This window comes from Triticum aestivum, chromosome 2D (assembly GCF_018294505.1).
Source record: "Triticum aestivum cultivar Chinese Spring chromosome 2D, IWGSC CS RefSeq v2.1, whole genome shotgun sequence".
NCBI classification, from domain to species: Eukaryota; Viridiplantae; Streptophyta; class Magnoliopsida; order Poales; family Poaceae; genus Triticum; species Triticum aestivum.
Window position 1 is genome coordinate 647,377,645 of NC_057799.1, and position 21,479 is coordinate 647,399,123.

At 44.8% G+C, this 21,479-nt stretch overlaps 2 protein-coding genes across 2 annotated transcripts; both read right to left on the reverse strand.

Annotated features, from left to right (window-relative positions):
• Positions 1-1,613: 1,613 nt before the first annotated feature.
• LOC123055352 (peroxidase 31) lies at positions 1,614-6,647 on the reverse strand. Its single transcript, XM_044479348.1, has 2 exons — positions 6,347-6,647; positions 1,614-2,753 (listed from the first exon to the last, which is right to left on the reverse strand). The coding sequence occupies exons 1-2, from the start codon at positions 6,599-6,601 to the stop codon at positions 1,980-1,982; spliced, it is 1,029 nt and encodes a 342-aa protein (XP_044335283.1). The 5' UTR covers positions 6,602-6,647; the 3' UTR covers positions 1,614-1,979.
• Positions 6,648-8,125: 1,478 nt separating this feature from the next.
• LOC123050796 (protein NRT1/ PTR FAMILY 5.10) lies at positions 8,126-16,230 on the reverse strand. The gene is made up of 3 exons (XM_044473528.1): positions 16,025-16,230; positions 15,703-15,920; positions 8,126-9,520 (listed from the first exon to the last, which is right to left on the reverse strand). The coding sequence occupies exons 1-3, from the start codon at positions 16,164-16,166 to the stop codon at positions 8,240-8,242; spliced, it is 1,641 nt and encodes a 546-aa protein (XP_044329463.1). The 5' UTR covers positions 16,167-16,230; the 3' UTR covers positions 8,126-8,239.
• Positions 16,231-21,479: the final 5,249 nt, after the last annotated feature.

A 21,479-nucleotide genomic window follows, 5' to 3' on the forward strand; every position in this document is an offset into this window, starting at 1 on the left:
CATGTGTCGGTGGTGCGGCTGGGGCGTTGTTTTTTCGGCTTTGCTAAATCCGGTTGAATGAGTCGTCGTTATGTCTCAGTCGATGTTATATTCATGAGATTTTACACGAAGATCCATACAAATTTTTGTTTCTTTTATAATTTTTTTACATGTTATTTGTATCTAAATATGATTATGCCACTTAACCGAGACTTGGTTAAGCTTGAGCTAACTGAGATATAACCACACCCTTTGTTTTTTCCATATGACAAGTGTGGGGACGAGGCATCATGTTCATGGAATGTTGTATCTTTCTGCTCATGTGACTTGGATTGGTCATCTTTCTGTAGAAATTTTTTCATGAATTGAGCGTCTCACAATATTTCCCAATTATCATCCAACCATTACTGTAGATAATTAAAATTTGAAAAAGGAAAAAAGTGCTATTAATCGTTTTGTGCATGCTCCTTGGATTGCACGGTTATGGAATTGAGAGTGCCAGTGAAGATGGCATGGATCGCAATGAAGGTCATGGAATTATTTCGTATGGTGGAGTCTCTCTGTTTATCATCTCATAGACATGATTGCAGGGGGAAATAGTCGATCAAGAGAAGGCAGCAGCACACGATACAACCACGCGTCATCTTCTTTTCTGGAACCTCCAAACGGCGTGTGGTTTCTTCCCAAGTGTTCCTCCCTTCGCAAGGAAGGTTCCCATGCGTCCAATCAACATATTAAAAAAAAGGATTTTCTAAAATATGCTCCAAATCTCCTTATTCTGGAGGTCCTGGTGAAATGAGACAAAAAATGCGCGAGCAATCACGGTAAAAATGTAGAAAATATTAAGTCTACCATGCAAAAACACTGACTAGAACATGATGCAAAATGCACCCATAATTGCATTATTACCGTACTACTATATGTAACCCTATTGTAGGTTGAAGCGTTCCTACTCCTCTGTAGAGGAGCCGCACGTATATACTGATCGTAGGCAGAAAGAGCCTCTGTTGTGGCTTACAAGTTTGTACCGATTTCTAGGAGTTCGGTTGTTACACGAGAGGAGGAGAGAAGGATAGCTACGGGAGAGAAATAGAGATAGAGCTAGTTTGAGATTACAATGTGAAGTTTATCTCTAATTCTAACACCTATAACCATGAGTGACAGAGAGAGTGAGTGTGTGTTCCTCACGTCCGAAGATGAGATGGTGCTATTGTTAGCCAAGTAGCTTGTGCTGATCAGGGTCCAAAGCAGCGAATTAATAGGCTTTGGAGAGGGAGCACATGGATAATGATGGAACTAGTTTGCGACGAGAAAAAGGACAGATGGAAAAGACCAATAATGCTATCCGCCCTGGCTCTAGCCAGTTCCCAACTGAAACCCGACCCAAAAGTTTGAAGCATGTGGAACGCATATTTGCTTTGACGATTGTTGCGATACTATACTTATTAATAGATTACTATTATTTATCCTTGCAGAAAAAGTTTAAGTATTACGAAAAGTACCACTTTATATGAGACTAGGGCTAGTACGGAGCATGTTATTTTCGGATCAGGTCTATATCGCAACATTAATTCTTTGCGGTGCTCTAAAACATCAGATGTTTGGGTCTCCCATTGCCTTTGATTAGCTTACTATTTGAGCAAAAAAGGAAAACTATAATAACTTACTTCTCCATGAGCTAAAAACACAATCTTACATCTCCATTAATTTTCATGACAGAAACAGGCGTAAAACCTAAAGGATGGAAAACAGTTGTAAGATAAAACTTGAGAGCAGCTCCCAACAACAGAAAGCTGCCTGGAATAGTTGTTGAGCTGAGACGATACAAGGCCCCACAGGCCGAGTGGCTCTAGACTAGGTGGGCATACAAAAGCTAACTGCAATCAAACAAAAGATAAGCTAGGCGTACTGCTCTTATTACATGCACATATGGCATGACGTGCGGTCGACGGATGCACATTAATTTATGCGGTCGATGGTGTGATGCATCTGATGATCTCTCAAGCCGAGGCCACGAAACCGTCTGCGGTGAGGTTCCTCACCAACTTGGGCCTGAAGCAGTTGTCGCGGTACTCGCCATTTGGGTCCACGGGCAAATCTGCCATCTTCTTCATGGCGGCGGCGAAGTGCCCATGGAACCACCCCAGATGCTCGTCCTTAGCCCAGTTTTCTACAAAAAATCTTGTTTCCTGGTGTTGGAGGAGCTCCATGTCGGTGCCAAGCACACCCAACCCTACGAGGAGATTGCCGTAGTACTTGTTGTCGAACACGTCGGGGGTGGTAACATCGAGTATGTGCTTCTTGTCCCCTGATCTGGGGCAATTCTCTTTGATTGCCTTGACGAACCAGGCAGGCTCCCCGGTGCGGAATTCTAGGCTCGGGCAGGTTGCCTTGCCGATGGTGTGTGCGCCGGAGAGCGCGACTAGGTCACCCTTGTTGAAGCCGCGGCTGTCGAAGACCTGGATGAGATCCCTGATCTTGGCATCGCGTGCGGGCAGGAAGCGTCCGACCTCGGCAAACGAGGCGGGGCGCTTGCTGTCCTTGCGGCCAAGGTGCACGTCGTACCTTGGTGCCCCGGACATCATGAGGGCGTCCCGGGTGGCGAGCATGGTGATGTCGGCGCACGACACGTCCGTGCACTTGGCTTCGCGCACGGCATCGCGGATACGCTGGATGAGTTGGAGCGCGCCCTCGTGCAGCCCTTTGTTTTGGGGAAGGTCCTGCTCGCTGGAGTAGAGGTGACTTGGTTCCAGCAGGAGCGATGCGTCGCAGCCCTGCACGATGGATACACAAGATGTACATACTTATACTTGATAAATGGAGCTGCTAAAAATCAGTCGACTGAGACTTGGTAAAGTCTCAATCGAATGGCAGCCGTTCGATCCAGAAGCTATACGATTCGCGCAAGCGCCCGTGAAAGTCACCAGCGCGTGCTTCCTTTTCAGACTAGCTGGTTCGGCGGCCCGTTTATTTATTCTTTGTTTGTTGTTGGGGCTGGGCTGCGTGATGGGACGGCCGTTGTCAGCTGGGCTTTTTCCATGTTGTTTTTTCCAGTGATCATTTTGCCTGCAGCAGTAGGGAGACACTACTACGGCGGCTTTTCTCATTCTTCCACAAGTACATCCCTCTTGTGCTGGATCCATTCAGATCAGAAAAAGGAAACACAGGGCTGACCATCAGTACTCCCATTGTTCATTCTTTCTGTTAGTGTTTTTCAATGATTCATTTTCGCCAAATATACATTTAACTTACTTACCCCTCAAAGAACTTGATACAAAACTATTTTTCTCCATTTTGATAGGCAAACTATTTTTCTCTTTTTTGTTAGACAAACTATTTTTTATTTTTGTTTCATTTTTTGTTTTCTTCTCATTTCTTTTTTTGTTAATTTGTTTTTTGTATTTTTCTTTTTTACCAAACTAGTTTACTTTTTTTCACATTTCCTCGGTGGACAGAGAATTAGCTAAAACTCAGTCGATTTGGGAGATGTGGATTCCGGTCGTCGGGTTCGTGTATTTTTGACGGATGTGTTTTGTTTACGGCCTAACTGATGCATTGTTGTGTTGGCTTTTCTCTTTCTCAGGATGGGTTTTTATTTCACGCTTTTTGAAACAAGTGAGAAGGAGGGGCTAGTTCATTTCGCCCGCATCATTGTCTTCCTCCTCATTTTTCCTCTCTTCCTTTCAATAAGTGGTGTTCTTTCCATAGCTAACGGGTCACTGATTGTCAAACTCGCCAGGAGGGGGGAGGGGTGATATCTACCCCCGCGCATGTTGTCTCCATCAACTTGAAAAAAATTTGGTACATAGAGCAAAGATGACTATTTTGTCTAAGCCTAGTTGTCTTTTTTTAAAACTTAGTTTTTTTACTTTTATAATTATTAGTCATTGACCAACTGTATATGCCTCAACTTATGTAAGTGTTACAACACACACGTGACGGGCGCATTCTTGACTTTTTGTTTCTTTTGTATAGAGAGATAGTGAGGTTGTCTGTCTGATACTAGGCATGCAACTGCAAGTGTTGCCCTCGACTGCAACTAACTTTGTTTTATCGGAGGACGGCTAGAGAGACAGGCAGTTGCGTTGCTAACACCAGGCATGCAACTGCAAGTGTCGTCTTCGAGTGCAATTGCATGTCTACTCAAATGACTACAACTAACATTTGTTTTAGATGAGCGACGAGAGAGGGGGCAGTTGCATATCTGAGACTAGGCATGCAACTGCCACGCTTGGCCGCAATTGCATGTCCCCCAACATGGTTGCAACTGGACCTTTGTTTTGTTGAAGGGGGCGGGCTAGTTGCATGTCCGACACTAAGAATGCAACAACAAGTGTCGCACCCGATCGCGACTGCATGTCTTGTAACCCGACAACAATTGGACTTTTTTGTTCTGTCGGAGGGGCGCCGCTAGAGGGGGCGGGCCAGTTGCAAGCCCGACAACAGCCCCGCAACTGCAATGTCCCCAACATGGTTGCAACTGGGCCTTTATTTTGTCGGAGGGGGCGGCGGGAGAGGGGGCGGGTCAGTTGCATGTCCGACACTAGGCATGCAACTGCAAGTGTCGCACCCGACCGCAACTGCCTGTCTTCTAGCCCTACCGCCACTGAACTTTTTTGTTCTGTTGAAGGGGGCGACGGTAGAGGGGGCGGGCCAGTTGCAAGCCCGGTAACATCCCCACAACCGCAAGTGCCACACCCGACCGCAACTGCATGTCCCCCAACATGGTTGCAACTGGACCTTTGTTTTATCGAAGGCGGCGGTGGGAGAAGGGGCGGGCCAGTTGCATGTCCGACACTAGGAATGCAACTCCAAGTGTCGCACCCGACCGCAACTGCATGTCTTGTAACCCAACCACAACCGGACTTTTTTATTCTGTCGGAGGGGGCGCCGCTGGAGGGGGCGGGTCAGTTGCAAGCCCGTCAACAGCCCTGCAACTACAAGCGCCACACCCGACCGCAACTGCATGTCCCCCAACATGGTTGCAACTGGATCTTTGTTTTGTCAGAGCGGGCGGCGGGAGAGGGGGCGGGCCAGTTGCATGTCTGACACTAGGCATGCAACTACAAGTGTCGCACCCGAGCGCAACTACATGTCTTGTAACCCGACCGCAACTGGACTTTTTTGTTCCGTCGATGGGGCAGGCCAGTTGCAAGCCCGACAACAGCCCCGCAACTGCAAGGGCCGCACCGGATCGCAACTGCTTGTCCCCCAACATTGGTTGCAACTGGACCTTTGTTTTGTCGGAGGGGGCGGGCCAATTGCATGTCAGACACTAGGAATGCAACTTCAAGTGTGGATCCTGGCTGCAACTGCATTGTTTCAACATGGCTGCAACTTAGTGGCGTTCTGCCAATTTTTTATGAAAATACTATTGCACGCCATATCTCAACTGTAACTACATGGTGTAACATAACCCACAACAAGGGATACAAGTACCAGCAACTAGCCGCTCCCTACACCTTCATTATCTTTTCAAATACACATTTAATATTTTAAAATATATGGTGAATATTTTTAAATCTTTTTGAATATTTTTATAATTACACAACTATTTTATCAATACACGATGGACATCTTTGAAATGTACAAACGCTTTTTCTGAAGTATAACGACGAATGCAAAATGTGCTTCCTTTTTTTGGTGAACATGTAACTAAAAATGAAATATAATAAAAACATTGAACAAACAACAGGGAAAAATAATCAGAAAAACCAGGACATAGAACGGAAAGCTAGACAACACGCAAAAATGAGAACAAAAATGATACACATGTGCACATTAGTCGGACGCATATAGTTGCTTATCTGTCGATCACAGGCAACTAAATTGTCTTCTTCTTTTCATTTTGTTTGTTTTTTATTTATTTTCTTTGTCACATTAAAGATTTCTTTATCATTTAAAAAAATAACTAATATTTTTAAAAATGATAAATAAAGGAAAAATAACAAGATGAAAAGAAAAGAAGGAACAGAGCATTAGCAATGCTAGCGTAAAAAAAATACGAACTACATCGTGCTGTTAGCAATACACCTAATGGGACAATGTTGTAGCGATCCAGTAAAAAACACAAATAAAAAAAGGAAAAACAATACAGCCCAACAACAGCCCACGTGGTGAGGCAACACAGGCCAACGCAGGCCAACAGTGAATGTGAACTCCAGCCAAGCGAACGGAAATTAACTTACCACTAGTCTAGCGATGACGTCAATCGACTTAGACTTCGTGAAGTATAAGTCGACTGAGACCTAGACAGACCCCTTGATAAATAGTAGGAGTAGTAGGTAATGATGCAGAAGCCGGGGGTTCCAACCTCCTTTTCGAAAAAAAAGGAGTAGTAAGTAAGAGCACACAGGCAACAACGTACGTTAGGGAAGCAGTCGTGGAAGAAGATGCGGAGGAGGCCGGCGACGACGCTGATGTCGTTTCTGCGTGCATCCGCCACCTTGTCGCGCACAATGTTCTCCAGGTTGGGGCAGACCGTGGCGTGGACGCCGTAGGAGTGGTCGCCGACGTTGTCGGTGGGCATGGAAATGAACTCCGTCGCCGCCGCAGCAGCAGGGCAGACCAGCGCGGCGAGGAGGCCCATCATGGCCAACACCATTGCACCGCTCGACGCCATCGGTCAAAGCTCAGTGAGCCTCTGCTAATGAGTGAGGGAGTGAGTGAGGGAGTGAGAGTGTGGGTTCCTCACGTCCAAGATGCTGCCATTTTATAGCGGATCGAGGCACTCACTCCCTCACTCAATCAACCGATGTGTTTGGTTTTCCCACGCCTAGTCGGACGTCCTCTAACTATCCTATCCATCCTTTTTTTAGGGATTAATATCCTATCACCATCCAATATAGATCCGAGGGCTGATGACAATTGTTTGCACTTACAACCTGCAGCTATCACAGTTCTATGCACTATCCCGCAACCTTTTCGGAAAAAAAAAAATGCACTATCCCCCAAAGCCCAGATGCACCGTCTATGTTCCACCCCGATCAGATCCAGATTCTGTTTCTCCTTCTCCCTCATCGCCGCTCTACAATACCTCGCGGTGCTAACTAGTAATATTGCCGTTCGTCGCGGTCTGCCTCACAGGAGAGTTCTTGTTTTCTTTCCTTTTTTAGCAAAAAGGAAGGGGTTTCGTTGAACGCTCTGTGATCTGAAAATTATTTTATCTTGTATGAATGCCTTCAGCTCCGGATTCCGTGTGTTAATGATCTGTGATGTGGATTTAACATGTGGAAATATTTTTCATGTTCACGATGTATATATGTGGTTGACCCGTGATTCGAAACCGTGAAGGATTTTGGATATATTTTTTAATTTTAGTTGAATAATGCGTACATAACCATGGCTTGTTAATTTTGTTTCTTTCCAGATTGTCACTGAAAATTTGCTTCACGTTATTTTCTGAAAATGTTTACCCTCATTAGTTCATGTTGAGAGAGAGAGAGACCAAGAGTCCTGACTTGGATATGCTGGATGATGATGCTCGGCATGGTCCTGTCCATAAAAAGGAGATTGTGTACGCAGTTGAGGAATAATCTGCTAAATCTGAGTTGTTTCCTTGCAAACTGTTAGGGACTTGAAGACATGAACTGTGATGAGTTGAGTGTTCTTTCTGGAAAATTGCTGCACGGATCTCGATAAAATGTCTGGTGGCGCATAGCTAGTGGACGTCCAGTAAGGTGTTGGATTTGAATTTTGGAGAGCGGAGATATCGATATTGGATCTAGCAACTGGGAAGCTATTATACATCACGCACTCCAATAGATACTCACACGGCACCGTAGTAGGTAGTAGTTACTTACGATCAAGTAGGAAGCGTTGCAGGCGGCAAGTGCAGATTAAGTAAGATACGCACACTGCACCTAGCACTGACGGCACTTAACTTAAGCGTCGTTGCAGGCAGCAAGAGTAGACCTGCTAAGGTAAGTAATGCCACGTGATTAATAGTCCCAAGACGATTAATGTGGCGTTGTTGACCAAACCAAGTGGATGCTTTCGATAGTTAAGAAAAATCAGCATGTAGAAATGGGCTTTGTGAAATGCCAAGTAGTACCATATTAATTAATATAGCGCTGGCGTATGCAGATATACATTTGTATCTACCCAATTCATGGAGTGAGAAATTCTTTGTAGCTCATCGATCACCTGGATTTGTAGACACGCATTCATAATTTATCGTCCCAAATTTCAGTATACAACAACATTTTTGTAAGGGAATGGCAGGAGCTCTGCATTTTGTAGTACATGGTAGGTCCTTGCTTCAGCGGAGCCTCTTGTAGCTGTAGACGTAGGTGCTTGCGCACCGGAGGAAGAGCGCCAGCTCAGTGGCGCTGAGGCCGGCAAGCAGCCAGTAGAAGTAGTCGAGGTGAGCACGGTTGAGATTGTCCGCGAACCAGCTGTCGCCACCACCGCTGCTGGTGATGCGGTCGATCAGGGAGATGAGAGCGCCACTGATGAAGTTGCCCATGCCGATCACGCTATAGTAGAGTGCCATGCCCAAGCTGCGTAGCTCACTGGGCATCTGGTCGTAGAAGAATTCCTGCATCCCGACTTCCGCGAACACGCCTGCCACCCCGATCAAAACATATTGTGGCACCAACCATGCCCAGCACATTGGCACTGTTGCGTCAGCATTGTCCACCAGCTCATGCTCGCGTGCTGTCTCAAGGCGTCGTGTTTCCACCAATGCCGCCACCAACATCGTAGCCAGGGTCAATGTCATGCCCGTGCCAACACGTTGTAGTAGCGTCAGACCCGACGGGGTGCCTGTCGCGCGCCTCAGCATCGGCACCAGCACACAATCATATATGGGGACGAACAACAGAGTTGTTGCAGGCCCTAACATCTGAAGCGCCGCCGGCGGTAACTCCAGACTGCCAAAGATGCGGCGGTCCAGGGTGCGGGCCTGCTTGTTAAAGAGTGTCATGAACTGCGCAAACACCACACCATATGCCAGGCACGCCGCCCAGATTGACAGCAACCGTACCACGCCACGCGCCTCCTCCTTTTTTACCGCATCCTCTTTTTGTTCTACCTGGTATTCTTTTTTGTAACCAAGCAATGAGCTCGAAGTGGCATTGTCATGTTGGGCTAGCGCGGCAAGGCTACGAGCAAGGAGGGCAAAGGGGTTCTCAGCACCGGGAGTGGGTGCATAGAGGCGGTATGTAGGGGTGCCAAGGAAGAAGACAACTAAGGCACCGAGCATGATGGCGCAGAGCATGCCAAACCCAATTCCCCAGCCAAGGTTCTCCTGTATGTAGCCGACTACACCAACAGAAATAGTGATACCTACAGCCAGTGAGAAGTACCACCAGTTGAACAAGGAGCTGCGGGCGGCGCATTCCCTGGGGTGGTTGGAATCGAACTGGTCAGCGGCAAAGGCCAATGCATTTGGATTGTCTGCGCCCTGCGCGATGGCGATGAGGTACAGGGAGGTGTAGAAGAACACCACCCGCAGCGACAAAGGATGGGAAGAGGTGTCGCCCGACAACGATGGATGTTGTGCCGTGAGCACAGATGCTAGAGTGATCATGGCATACCCCTACACATGTAAAAAAATAGTTGTCAACGTTTGCTTAATGGTCCACCCATTAATAACAATTCCAAAACTGCAAGAAACATTTTCTACATGTATAATTTGAAGATATGTTCTAAACCAGATTAGTAACGACAGAAAAAAAAGGCTCCCACACCTTACCAATCGGCTTCTGAAAGGGATTTGTGAGATACTTGCTCCCTCTCTCTCAGTTTACAGGGCGTGCGCGTACCCCTAGGTCGTCAATTTGACCAACCTAATACAAGTCATATATTACAAAAAATATACCAATATAAACTTCAGATGTTCTATTTTCAAACGGTATAATTTTTTTGTTATATAGTTTATATTAGGGTGATAAAATTGGCAACCTAGGTATACGCGTAGGACTTGTAAACTGAAACAAAGGGAGTATCAAATTTAAGTGAATATGTCTAATACTTGCATTTATTAATTCCATGATTTTCATACATGAGAGAAACTTAATGAGACGTCAGGCTCATCGGACGAATATAACTCGGACACAAATATGAATGTCTTGTCATAGATATTAGGAAATAATATTGTGATTTTCTTAAATTCATACAATTGCATATCACCCATTTTAACTTCAAAGTATATGTTCTCAAACCGTAATCTAAAATACAATAGAAACTGCTTGTTTCTTATATTACAGTTAGTAGTCAATTTTTTTATTTAGGTTGGAATGGATGGATAGGGCAATTCCTTGTCTTTCAGAAAATCTCTAAAAATTCTACATCATAAAAAGTTTCTTCTTTCTTTAAATTGCAAAAATTCATGGTAATTTGATTACACATCTTTAGTAAATTCAATTAGGCTTTAATTCTAACACTTTATCCACTATGAAATCTCCAAAAGTGCTCCCTTTGATCGAGTTTGTGAGGTCTGTGAATAACTTCGGCATTTTCCAAGGGAGATAACTACTTATCTTATTAATACCTCCCTCTCTCTAGCTAATTAATGTAGAATGGCAGACAACACTTGTGCTTGCAATGGATAAATCAATTGATCATGTTACACAACTGATAACTACTACATGGAGTGGGTGTTTTTCACGCGTAATTAACTACACATCCTAATATTAGTGAATCGACCTCGATGGCCCTGGATTTACAAACATGAAGGTAGGGAGTACTTCTTAATTAATGAATTATTGTTTGGAATTATAAATATATTATCTTCAATGTAAAATTTCAATGGCCTCGAATTCTTTTCACACAACCAAAAGGTAGATTTCCTAAAATCCTACTACCACGACCTCATCTGTACCCCCCAAAATCACCTATTGGTGTTTTTCCCTCCAAGACATTTGCCCTACCTCCATTCCACAACTTTCCTGACTCGATGCCCCTTTGTCCAACTAGGAAGTGTACTATGCCTTTCTACATATGAACCCCAATGTTAGCTCTACACTAGATGGTTCTGGGCCCAGTTTCTACAGAATGTAATAACACTTCATAAAATACATAGTTCTCCCCTTCTTTCGGGACTTTCACAACCAGATTGTCCATGTAGTGGGTTTCAATAGAGCACATACGGTTCTCCTTCGCAAGGGCATCATTGGTAGATCTGCCAATGACTATTGACACATCCCTCTCAAAAATTGTCTACCCAAAGCCATTGCCAAGCTTCTAACTACCAGTGTAAACCCCCTAACCCCCCTCCTTACTCATGGTGATCAAGCTGGATTCATCAGTGGCATGTCTACCCGAGCGAATTTTATTTACGTGGCATCACTCCAGAAAGACACTCACTATGATCTTCAAGACACGATTCCCATAAAGCTTTTGACTCCATTGTTTGGTACTCGCTTCTCCTCATTCTTACACACATGGGTTTCCAACCAGCCTGGTGCTCTTGGATTCACACACCACTCTCCTCCAGTAAAATGGTGGTCCTCCTAGGTGGTGTCCATGAAAATTGGATTAACTGCAAAATGGGCTACATCAAGGTGATCCGGTCTCCTCTTACCTCTGCATCATTTTTTTAGACTTAGTACAACACCAAATGCTCATAGCCCACGCAGATGGCCTTCAACGCCCCACCCCGCAACCCTAACATACCCCTACCATCCCCCAATACGGAGAAGACATGCTGATTCTATCCCACACCTCCTAGAGGTTGATAACCAGTTTAAGACTATCCTCGATGACTTTTTCTAGCCATTGGTCTTTCGTTAAACGTCCACAAAGCCACCTTTCTCCCCATTTATTGGAAATATGCACTAGAGGCAACAATAAATTGATTATTTTGTTATTTTTCATGCTCATAATTAATTTTATATTTCTATGATATAATAGGAATGGTTATTGAATGTGAGATTCAAAGGAAAACTCAGTTGCATATGTGAAAACATAGACACCATAAAGATCCATGATCTAGCCTCTAGGACTAGCTTATATTGTTGATGATCCTTTTTACGTGATCATAGGCATTTTCAATGTGACAAGGATGCCGAGAAAATATTGTTACGAGATCAGTGGTGTTCGATAGACCAGACTTATGAACTACTGCGAGATCGTGTCGTATAATTATTATTGATATTTTCTATGAAGTGTTATCATTTACTTGCGTCCTTGGACCATGAGAATATCATAGACATGTGTATCAGATGGATAATTTTGATTTTGCCAACGTCACACCATAACTGGGTTATTATAAAGGTAGATGACGGGTATACCAAAGAAGTATGTCACGATGCTCGATAGTTCAAGACTGGGATTAGCTCCTCTGGCGATGGGGCACTACAGTTTGGGCCCACTCGGTATTTCTCTATCCGACATTGTCTGGCCAGACATAGTGATTGACATCACAGGGATACAAGAATGTAGAAACAGAAAAGAGAACAAAATTGGTAATGAGGATAACTGGGTATAGTGATCAAAGTGTTGATCACGGGGATACCACTAAAAGTCTCGCATCGGGTTTTATAACATATCCCGAAGCAAAGAGAATTGTACGCGATAAAGTCAGGTTGGATCAATGAAGATCTTCGTGAATATGTGAGAATTATTAAGGGTGTCTAGACCTATTGATACTTATTGACCGAAGGGTGTTCTAGGTGATGTCTGCATGATTTCAAACCTATAGGGTCACACGCTTAACCACCATTGATTTCCAAGAGAACTAGGAGATAATTGATTGTGAAAAAGGACTTTTGAAGGTGCTCAAGATGATCTCAAAAGTGTCCCGGGAAGTCCTGGAATGTCCCCGTGATGTCTAGAAGTGCCCCGAAAGTTGTCAAAATGTTTTAGAAGCTACTAGGGTGTTCTAGAAGGTTCCTCATGGAACTACGCCCTACTTCCATGTGGGCAATGCCGCCCATAGGGTCTCATGTCGGCAGCCCCAAGGGAAATTTGGGTGGCAATGTGACCTTCGCTACTCCCACACAATTGTTTATAAACACACCAACCCCTCCTTCCTCTGGATAACTGCAAACAACCATGAACCCACTCCCTAACAAATCTCCTTTGTTCTTAACAGTAATGGTCTTACCACCTTCTTCTAGGAATATACTTGGCTCCTAAGCCAAACCCCTTATGGTGTCTCACAGATCTTGCAAAACGGGCTATTGTCTAGCTTATGAAACCACATTACTAATGTTGCCTTGTTCGAGTTAGATGTTGTGCTATCTTTATTGCATGATTTTCCTCCAAACGACAGAAATGACGAATGATTCCTAATCCGGCCCCCTTCCCCTACAAGCATTCTTACTCCTTCCTCACGATTGAGCAGGACAAAGACTCCAACTCCCCTCTTATTTGGAACTCCAAGATGCGAGGCAAAGTATAATTTTTTGGGTGACTACTTTTTAAAGATGGACTAAATTCAAAATGCAACCTCTTACACAAGAACATCCACAATACATCCTTCCCAAGATGTGATGCCCGCTGCGAGGATGTACTCAACTTATTCATCCAATGTCCGTGTGGTAAGGCTCCCAATGCCCACCTCCATTGACTGCCTTTGGGATGTCCTCTTCCGGCTCATCCTCGACAATGACTTATGGCCATCGGTGGCTCTTTCCATTCCGTGGAATACTTGGGACTCCAGGAATTCTTGCGTCTTCCACAATGAAACACACTTTTTTTTGCTTCATGGGAAAAACTTCTGATCTATTCATCAAACAATGTGGGAGTACAAAGAATACTAGATGTGAGAGAAATTACATCCATGTCTATAGACAACTAGCGACGATTATAAGCAGCGGAGCAAGCTGAAGGCACGCCGCCTCCATCGCTCCCGCCTTATGAGAACCGCATATCGGAAGGATCTAACTTGTAGGCACACTATCGCAGCCAAACGAAGACCATGTCCAAGAAGATCCAGCAAAGACAAACACCGATCTATTCCCGCGAGATCCGCCGGTGAACACCTCCTCACCCCCCCCCCCAAATGCTAAACGCTCCATCAGGGCGGGGGGCCAGGATGGGAGGGCCTTATTCCATCTTTAGGGAGCCGCTGCCTCCTCACCTTCCAAAGCGGGATACGAACCCTAAACATACTAAAAACCGAGCAGGAGTGCTCCTGCTGTCAAGGGTCGGGATCCACCATGCCTCCATGGCCTAAGGCTATAGGAGATGAGACAGATCGACAGTAGAGACAGAGGGAGGCGGTAAAAAACATGTCGCTAGGGAGTCGTTCGATGGAGGATGAAAACTTGCACAAATACTCAAAGTTTAATGAAAGACACTCTGTTAGTATCACTATTAGGAATATTCTCATCGACTTCATTCTTTGGCCCTTTAGAGTTAATGGGTATGTAGGGTTTGAGCCCCAATTATCCCTACCAAAATTTTTGTATCGCCAAAACAAGGGAATTACCAAATATCTGGAAAGCACCAATCATTTGGATTGCAACCATTGCCATTTACCAAATATTTGGCAAAATGGATAGACCTGTTCGGTTGGCAACTAATTTTCTTCAATCCTAAGATCAGGACCGGTCAACTACAAAATGCATGCAACTAGATCTCCACCCAGAAAAAGAGTTGAGACATGAATGTGAATCGCGATAGAAGAGATGATTGAGGACTGAGGTGGATTTGAATTTTCTTACGTACTTGTACCAAATCCATGCAGTACATGAAATATTGTCACCAGAGTTTATCATGAGAGGATGGCTGAAAAAAGGAAATGAAAAGATCGGAAAATCTGAAAGAAAACCCTGGATGTTCAAAGGGAGCTTCTTTACATGAACATCAAAGGGAGTTGCCACCCAAATATTTGGCGAAGGATGTCTGGCACAAGCTAATACTTTGGTAAGGTGGGCATCGGCTTGAAACCAGAAGTGCGCAATTGCGGCTGTCCGTTTGATTGTTCAAAAAGATTATATATAAGAACATAATTTGTACAAAAGAAAGTGTTAAATTTAAAATATTGGTACTATAATGTTTAAGGTCATCATGGTCAATCTTCCAAAGGAGAACTGCCAAGAATAAGTAAAGCCTAACACATGAAGGACATTTAAGTGACATGTACTTTAAAATGTAGCAGAAATTCATAATTCGAAAACAGAAAATAAATAATTTTGAGGTATGTTTTACTCCCTCTGTCCCAAAATAAGTGTCTCAACTTTGTACTAACTTTAGTACAAAGTTGTACTAAAGTTGAGACACTTATTTTGGACGGAGGGAGTATATCATAAGACATCCATTCTAGGAACACATATTACTTAATTTGAATTTCAAACATGCCTATATTGGACTATAGCTTTAGGCTCATAAACTTGTTAGACTGTTGCCACGAGGCAACGCTAAAACCTTGTTAGTGTTATTCTTTTAGATCTGTGGGCATTAATAGTCCTTTCGCCGAAAAAAGTAGTCATTGCCCCTGCCGTTGTTCCTTGATTACTTAAAGATAGTTCATACAAATATTTTTTTATATATGAAAACTACATCACGTCATTATATAATAAATACATACATGATTGATCCGTATCAGAAAAAATCCATATTTGGTGACCAACCTACCGTTAGTTGATGGCACATCAGCCTTTTTGAAAGTTGCATTATTGCATTCTACTCCACACAATCGATTATTTTTAGATTAAATAGATTTGAAAGCAACGAGTTTCGGTATTCAAGGTCGTGGCCTACTGATTGTGCCGTAAGTAGAAATGTTGAAATAGTTAAAAATGAAGGAGGATTTCTACTTGGTTTCCATACCAGGACGTAGAGAGTGCCGGCGAGGATGATGGATCGGTAGCGCCCCAGCCACGAGTCGGCGACGAAGGCGCCCAGCAGCGGCATCAGGGTGGCCGTTCCCGACCAGACATTCACGGCGGCAGCGGCGGCGGCGTTGGAGTGGCCCAGTGGCCCCGTCATGTAGGTGATCAGGTTCGCCGACACGCCGTAGTAGGCGAAAGCGCTGGCGACCTCCATCACTTCATGTATGCCGCCGGCCGGCCCGTATTCATTGCTGATTAATTAGTTGGCGCCACCAAATCAAAAGCTTATCTAGGACGGTGCGTACGCGTGTAGTACATACCGGCGACGAAGAGGGCGGAGCGCCACCCGCCGGAGGTGCTGCTGTAGACGGGGCGGCCACGGAAGTCGGAGACGCCGGCAAGCGGTGGCTCATCGACCGCGTCTTCCGTAAGGAAGGGAGCCTCCGCGTCCACCATTGCCATCTTGCTACACCCCTCAGTACTCTACTCTGTCAGAGCTAAGTAGGCTCCAGCTCTGTCTGCACTGTCAACGCGAGACAAAAATCTTTGCCAGCTTGGCTTATATATACGCTGCTTGTACGTTGTTGGTTGGATTAGTTACAAGACTTGAGAGCAGCTAAATGGCTCCCGAGTTCATCTGAACCTGCGCGTGAACAGTAAAATCAAAAGAAATACTAGAAAAAATCAAACAATTTTGATTTTTTTTTTGCGTGGAAGATGTGTTAGTGCGTGATGTTCGTGCCAAATTTCAGCTCATTTGGACATCCAAGCTGCTCTCAGGAAAAAAAACAAAATTGGAGACTTTGAAAAAGTTTACTGTTCCGGACCGATATTTTTTTTTTCTGAGAGCTGCTCGGACACCAAATATGCTGAAATTTGGAGCGGACCTCACACACTACAATGTCTTCCATGCAAAAATAATGCAGAACTTTTTGAATGTTTTAGTATTTATATTGATTTTACTGTTCACCGATGAGCTCGGGAGCTGAAATGGATATTCGACAACACTTCCCATTCTTTTCTTTCTGAAGGAAAAAAATTCTAATTAAGTTATAAATGTATATAGAAAAATTAATGTACTAGCTTGGCATCACGGTGGAGTTTTTTAACCTAGTACCTAATCCCTTGTTCCAAATATATATCAGATCTATTATTAAATGTACTTTCGATGTGTTGTAGATATAGACATTTTTTAATATAGATACGGTCAAATATACAGAAGTTTGACTTAGGAAAAATCTAGAACTTCAATTATTTGGAAAGAAGGAGTGCTTTCACATCTTTTATAGCATTGATGTTGGTCAATATCTTGTGGCCTTACCACCTTGCTCGGGCGTGATTATTTGTCCAAGACGATGACAATGTGCTCACTCTATTCATCAAGACGGTCCTTATGTGCAATCACGTGGAGTACCAACATTCGAAGTACATAAGATATTTTCCCATCTAAAGATTTTAAAGCCAACGACAATCGTTTGATGGGTTCGTAGAAGTAGAAATATCTATAATGCGAGGCCATTTTCCCAAGAAGTGAAAACCAAAAGGAAAACAAAGGTTGCATAGTAAGTTAGTGACTAACTTATGCAACAACACAAAAACATGGGTTCAACCTGGACACAAACACCAGTAGGAAAAGAGACTTTTACCCCGGTTCATAAGGGCCTTTAGTCCCGGTTCTGGAACCGGGACTAAAGGGTCGTTACTAATGCCCTAGCCCTTTAGTCCCGGTTCTTACACGAACCGGGACTAAAGGCCGTCCACGTGGCCGGTGCGGGGAGCCCAGGCAGGAGGGCCTTTGGTCCCGGTTGGTGCCACCAACCAGGACCAATAGGCATCCACGCGTCAGCACCTGGCAGGAGCTGAGGTTTTTGTTTTTTTTAAAGGGGGTGGTTTAGGGGTTTTGGGGGGTTAATTTAGGTATTTCATATATTGTGTTAGCTAGCTAATTAATAGAGAGAAGTGTCCTCTCTTATCTCCGTGCTTTGTCGACGCTACGTACTATATACGTATGGAGAGGAGTAGACACGCTAGCTAGTAATCAAATGAAGGAAACAGAAGATCGTCATGAACATATATATATATATATATATATATATATATATATATATATATATATATATATATATATGCATACAGAGAGAAGTGATATCGACCACCTCTCCTTCTCCGAGATATTGGTCGAACAACAAGTTCTCGTATATCTATCCGACACTACCGGCTACATATATACAATAATTATCTCTTACAATACAATCTCCTAATTATATTGTAGGAACACAGGGTCCACATAGTATTCTCCGTTTTCAACGATCACGTGGTCAAGGAAGAATGCCGCCAATTCCTCTTGAATTCCTCGCATACGATCTGGTGCTAGGAGTTGATCCCGCTTCCGAAAAATCTAATTTGAAGAAGGGGGTCAATACATATATATATGAATAAATGAAACTCAACACAAATGATGGTAATAAAATAAAATTGTGAATATTATTGCTTACGCACTTCATATTGTTCTTCAGTGTAGCCCCGCTCACAGGTATGGTAGCGGATGGACTCGCAAATGTAGTATCCACAGTAATTATTCCCGGGTTGCTGCCACAACCACTTTACAAGAAATAGAGGTCAATCAAACTGATAAGCAAGCATGCTAAATGGTATTGATCAAACTAGCGCTTGAATCACTAGGAGATGCGCGGAACATGCTACTATAGTACTTACTTTCGGGTGTCTAAATTGCAGCTGGTTCGGCAGTCCCGGGGCTTTTGAGATGAATTTTCTCCAAACCCTGCCAGACAAGGAAAACAATTACTTGATATCAGGAAATGAACAAAGTTGCTGATATGGTGGATAATGATCGATTTTAACTTACTTCTGGAGCATTTGAGTCATGTTCGCATAGTTCTGGGGATCTTTTCGTCTCGAGTCTAAGACGGTTACTACTCCCGGCTCAAGCTTAATCTCTAGGAGAATATAGTGGAAGCTGCGCATGCATGCATAAGTCATCAATTACATTACTATAACCTGAACTAATAAGGGAAACCGAATATGCAGAAGACAGTAACACTCACTTGAAGTTGTAAGGAAAGAGTATTATATCTTTGTTTTGATTTATTACCAACGATTGTAGCAAGTTGGCCTCGGTATCTTTGGCATGAAATTTAACCTCATAATCATCTATGAGATTTGTGTTAATGAACCCAATATCACCGATTTGTCTTTTCTTCAATTCGGCGATGTTCAATCTGCATAATATAGCGAGGATAAGTATAAATACATGCAATGAAAGAGCTGACCTATATAGAGAGACTTAATGACAGAAGTAGTACTACTTACAGACAGTAGCAAGTGATCGTTGTTTTATCGAGGGACTTTAGATTGTAAAACTGGAAGAAATCCTCAAATGGAACATTCAGCAGTTCAATTCCAACGAGGTCATGCTCCGGTTTAACTCTCAGCGTTAAAGTACTCATCCCATCAGACTCTCTGCAGGTTTTCATGTACCAATCATGTAGTCTTCGCATCATCGTACTTAGAGATTTGACATCTTTGACGAGAGGCTTCCCGTAATGGTATTTGTGTTCGTCCACCTCCATGATTTCATAATGTACATCGTCGGGCAGGTAATCTTTGGCACCATACCCGGATCATTAGCGACGATGTCTTTTGACACCTTGAGCGGGGGGCACGATTGGTTCTCTTGTTCGCCGAGCTGGGCAATTTTTTCCCCAGCTCGTCGTTCTTTCATCCTTTTATCACTGACAGTACTTCCCGACCGCTTCGCTTCGGCATATGCCTTTGCAAGAACGCGCTCATAGTTTCCTTTTGGCGGAGACTTTGGTGGTTTTGTCAGGGCAGCCAGAGTGCGCTTTGCTTTCACCGGATCTACCTTCTCCTCCGGAGGTGGATGTTTCTTTGCTTTGACCCCTTCAAAGAAGTTCTTCACTTCGGCTCGCACGATCTTCGCGTTCTCCTCCTCGGTCCTCTCATATGGTAACTTCTCTGGAGTCTTCAGAGAAGGACCGAATCTATATTGCCTCCCGCCTCTGGCAGCTGTACTGCTAGACGCCGGCAGAGCAGACGGAGCGGCTGTGGCTGTCTTCTTTCCTTGCTTACGAGGCGGAGGAGAAGGACTACGACGCGCCGGAGCAGCCGCAGCGGCGGTGGGTCTCTTCCGCCCTTGCTGACGAGGCGGAGAAGGAGGAGGCTGGCTGCTCTGGCGCGCCGGCGCTGGCTGAGAAGGAGGCGGAGTGCCGCCACGCGCCGGAGAAGGAGGCTGAGTGCCCTGATCACTCGCCCGAGGAGGAGGCGGAGGAGGAGGCGGAGTGCCCTTACTCGCCGGAGCCGTCCAGTTCGGAAGCTTGATGAGCTCCTTCCGCCATAGGCATGGAGTCTTCAGAGCTAAACCCAGCCGAGTCTCCCCTTCACCGGTAGGGTGGTCAAGCTGGAGGTCCTCAAATCCCTCCGTTATTTCATCCACCATCACCCTAGCATATCCTTCTGGAATCGGCCGACAGTGGTAGGTTGCGCCGGGTTCAGTAGGTAAAACAGAGCCAACAGCCGCCTTGACTTTCAAGTTCTGCCATTCCGCCATAAGGTGGCAATGTTGAGACTCCGTGATAGCATCCACGGGGTAGCTAGGAGTAGCCGCATGCTCCAGCTGAGGCAGCTCGGTGGAAGCCACGCTGCTTCTACGCTGAGATGGCGGTGTAGCTTCGGGGGCAGTTTCGGCATCTCTATTGCCGTCTCGTTCCTCTAGCACTTGAACCCTTTCGTGCAGACGCTGAATTTGGATCTGCTCCACTTTTTTCCTCCTCTCCTGGGTTCTGTAACCGCCCGCGTCCGGAAAACCAGCCTTCCACGGAACGGAGCCTGGCGTGCCTCGTGTCCGTCCAGGGTGCTCAGGATTCCCAAGGGCCATTGTGAGCTCGTCGTTCTCTCTGTCTGGAACGAACGTCCCTTGCTGCGCTGCATCGATATAGTGCTTAAGCTTCTTGACGGGTATTGCAAGTTGCTCGTCCGTCCAACGACACCTCCCTGATACAGGGTCCAAGGTTCCGCCAGCCCCGAAGAACCAAGTCCGGCAACGGTCTGGCCAGTTCATTGTCTCTGGTTTGATCCCTTTATCAAGCAGATCCCTCTCAGACTTGGCCCACTTAGGCCGGTCTTTGAGGTAGCCACCTGACCCCGTGCGATGGTGAAGCTTCTTCTTCGCAACATTCTGCTTGTTTGTCGCTGACATCTTCTTACTCTTTTCCGATGTCTTGTGGGCCACAAATGCGGGCCAGTGATCTCTGATCTTCTCATACCGGCCGACGAATTCTGGTGTCTCTTCTTTGTCGACAAAAGTTTTCAGCTCATTCTTCCACCTCCTGAATAGGTCTGCCATCTTCTTAAGAGCATGAGACTTGATTAATTGTTCTATAACTGGCTTCTCCGGATCCTCCTCTGGCAGTAGGGTGAAATTTGCCTTCAGCTCAGTCCAAAGATCATCTTTCTGCATATCATTGACATAAGACACCTCAGGGTCTTCCTTCTTAGGCTTATACCATTGGTGGATGCTGATCGGGATCTTGTCCCTAACTAGAACCCCGCACTGAGCAGCAAAAGCATCCTTTGTCCGGAGGGGTTCAATCGGTTGGCCGTCGCGCGCGATTCCTGTGATCTCAAACCTTTCATCCGAGCGCAACTTTCTCTTCGGGCCTCGTCTCTTTACCGCAGTTGTGCTCGATCCGGAGGGCTAGAAAAAAGAAGAAAGACGAGTGTTAATTAATATGTGTA

Bases quoted from the DNA above. Each gene is read 5' to 3' on its own strand.
- LOC123055352 (XM_044479348.1), bottom strand. From the start codon at position 6,601: ATGGCGTCGAGCGGTGCAATGGTGTTGGCCATGATGGGCCTCCTCGCC. The intron at 2,754-6,346 runs GTACGTTGTTGC...TCCATCGTGCAG, and splicing joins TCCACGACTGCTTCCCTAAC to GGCTGCGACGCATCGCTCCT.
- LOC123050796 (XM_044473528.1), bottom strand. From the start codon at position 16,166: ATGGCAATGGTGGACGCGGAGGCTCCCTTCCTTACGGAAGACGCGGTC. The intron at 15,921-16,024 runs GTATGTACTACA...GCATACATGAAG, and splicing joins CTCCGCCCTCTTCGTCGCCG to TGATGGAGGTCGCCAGCGCT. The intron at 9,521-15,702 runs GTATGGAAACCA...TTACATGTGTAG, and splicing joins CCGGCACTCTCTACGTCCTG to GGGTATGCCATGATCACTCT.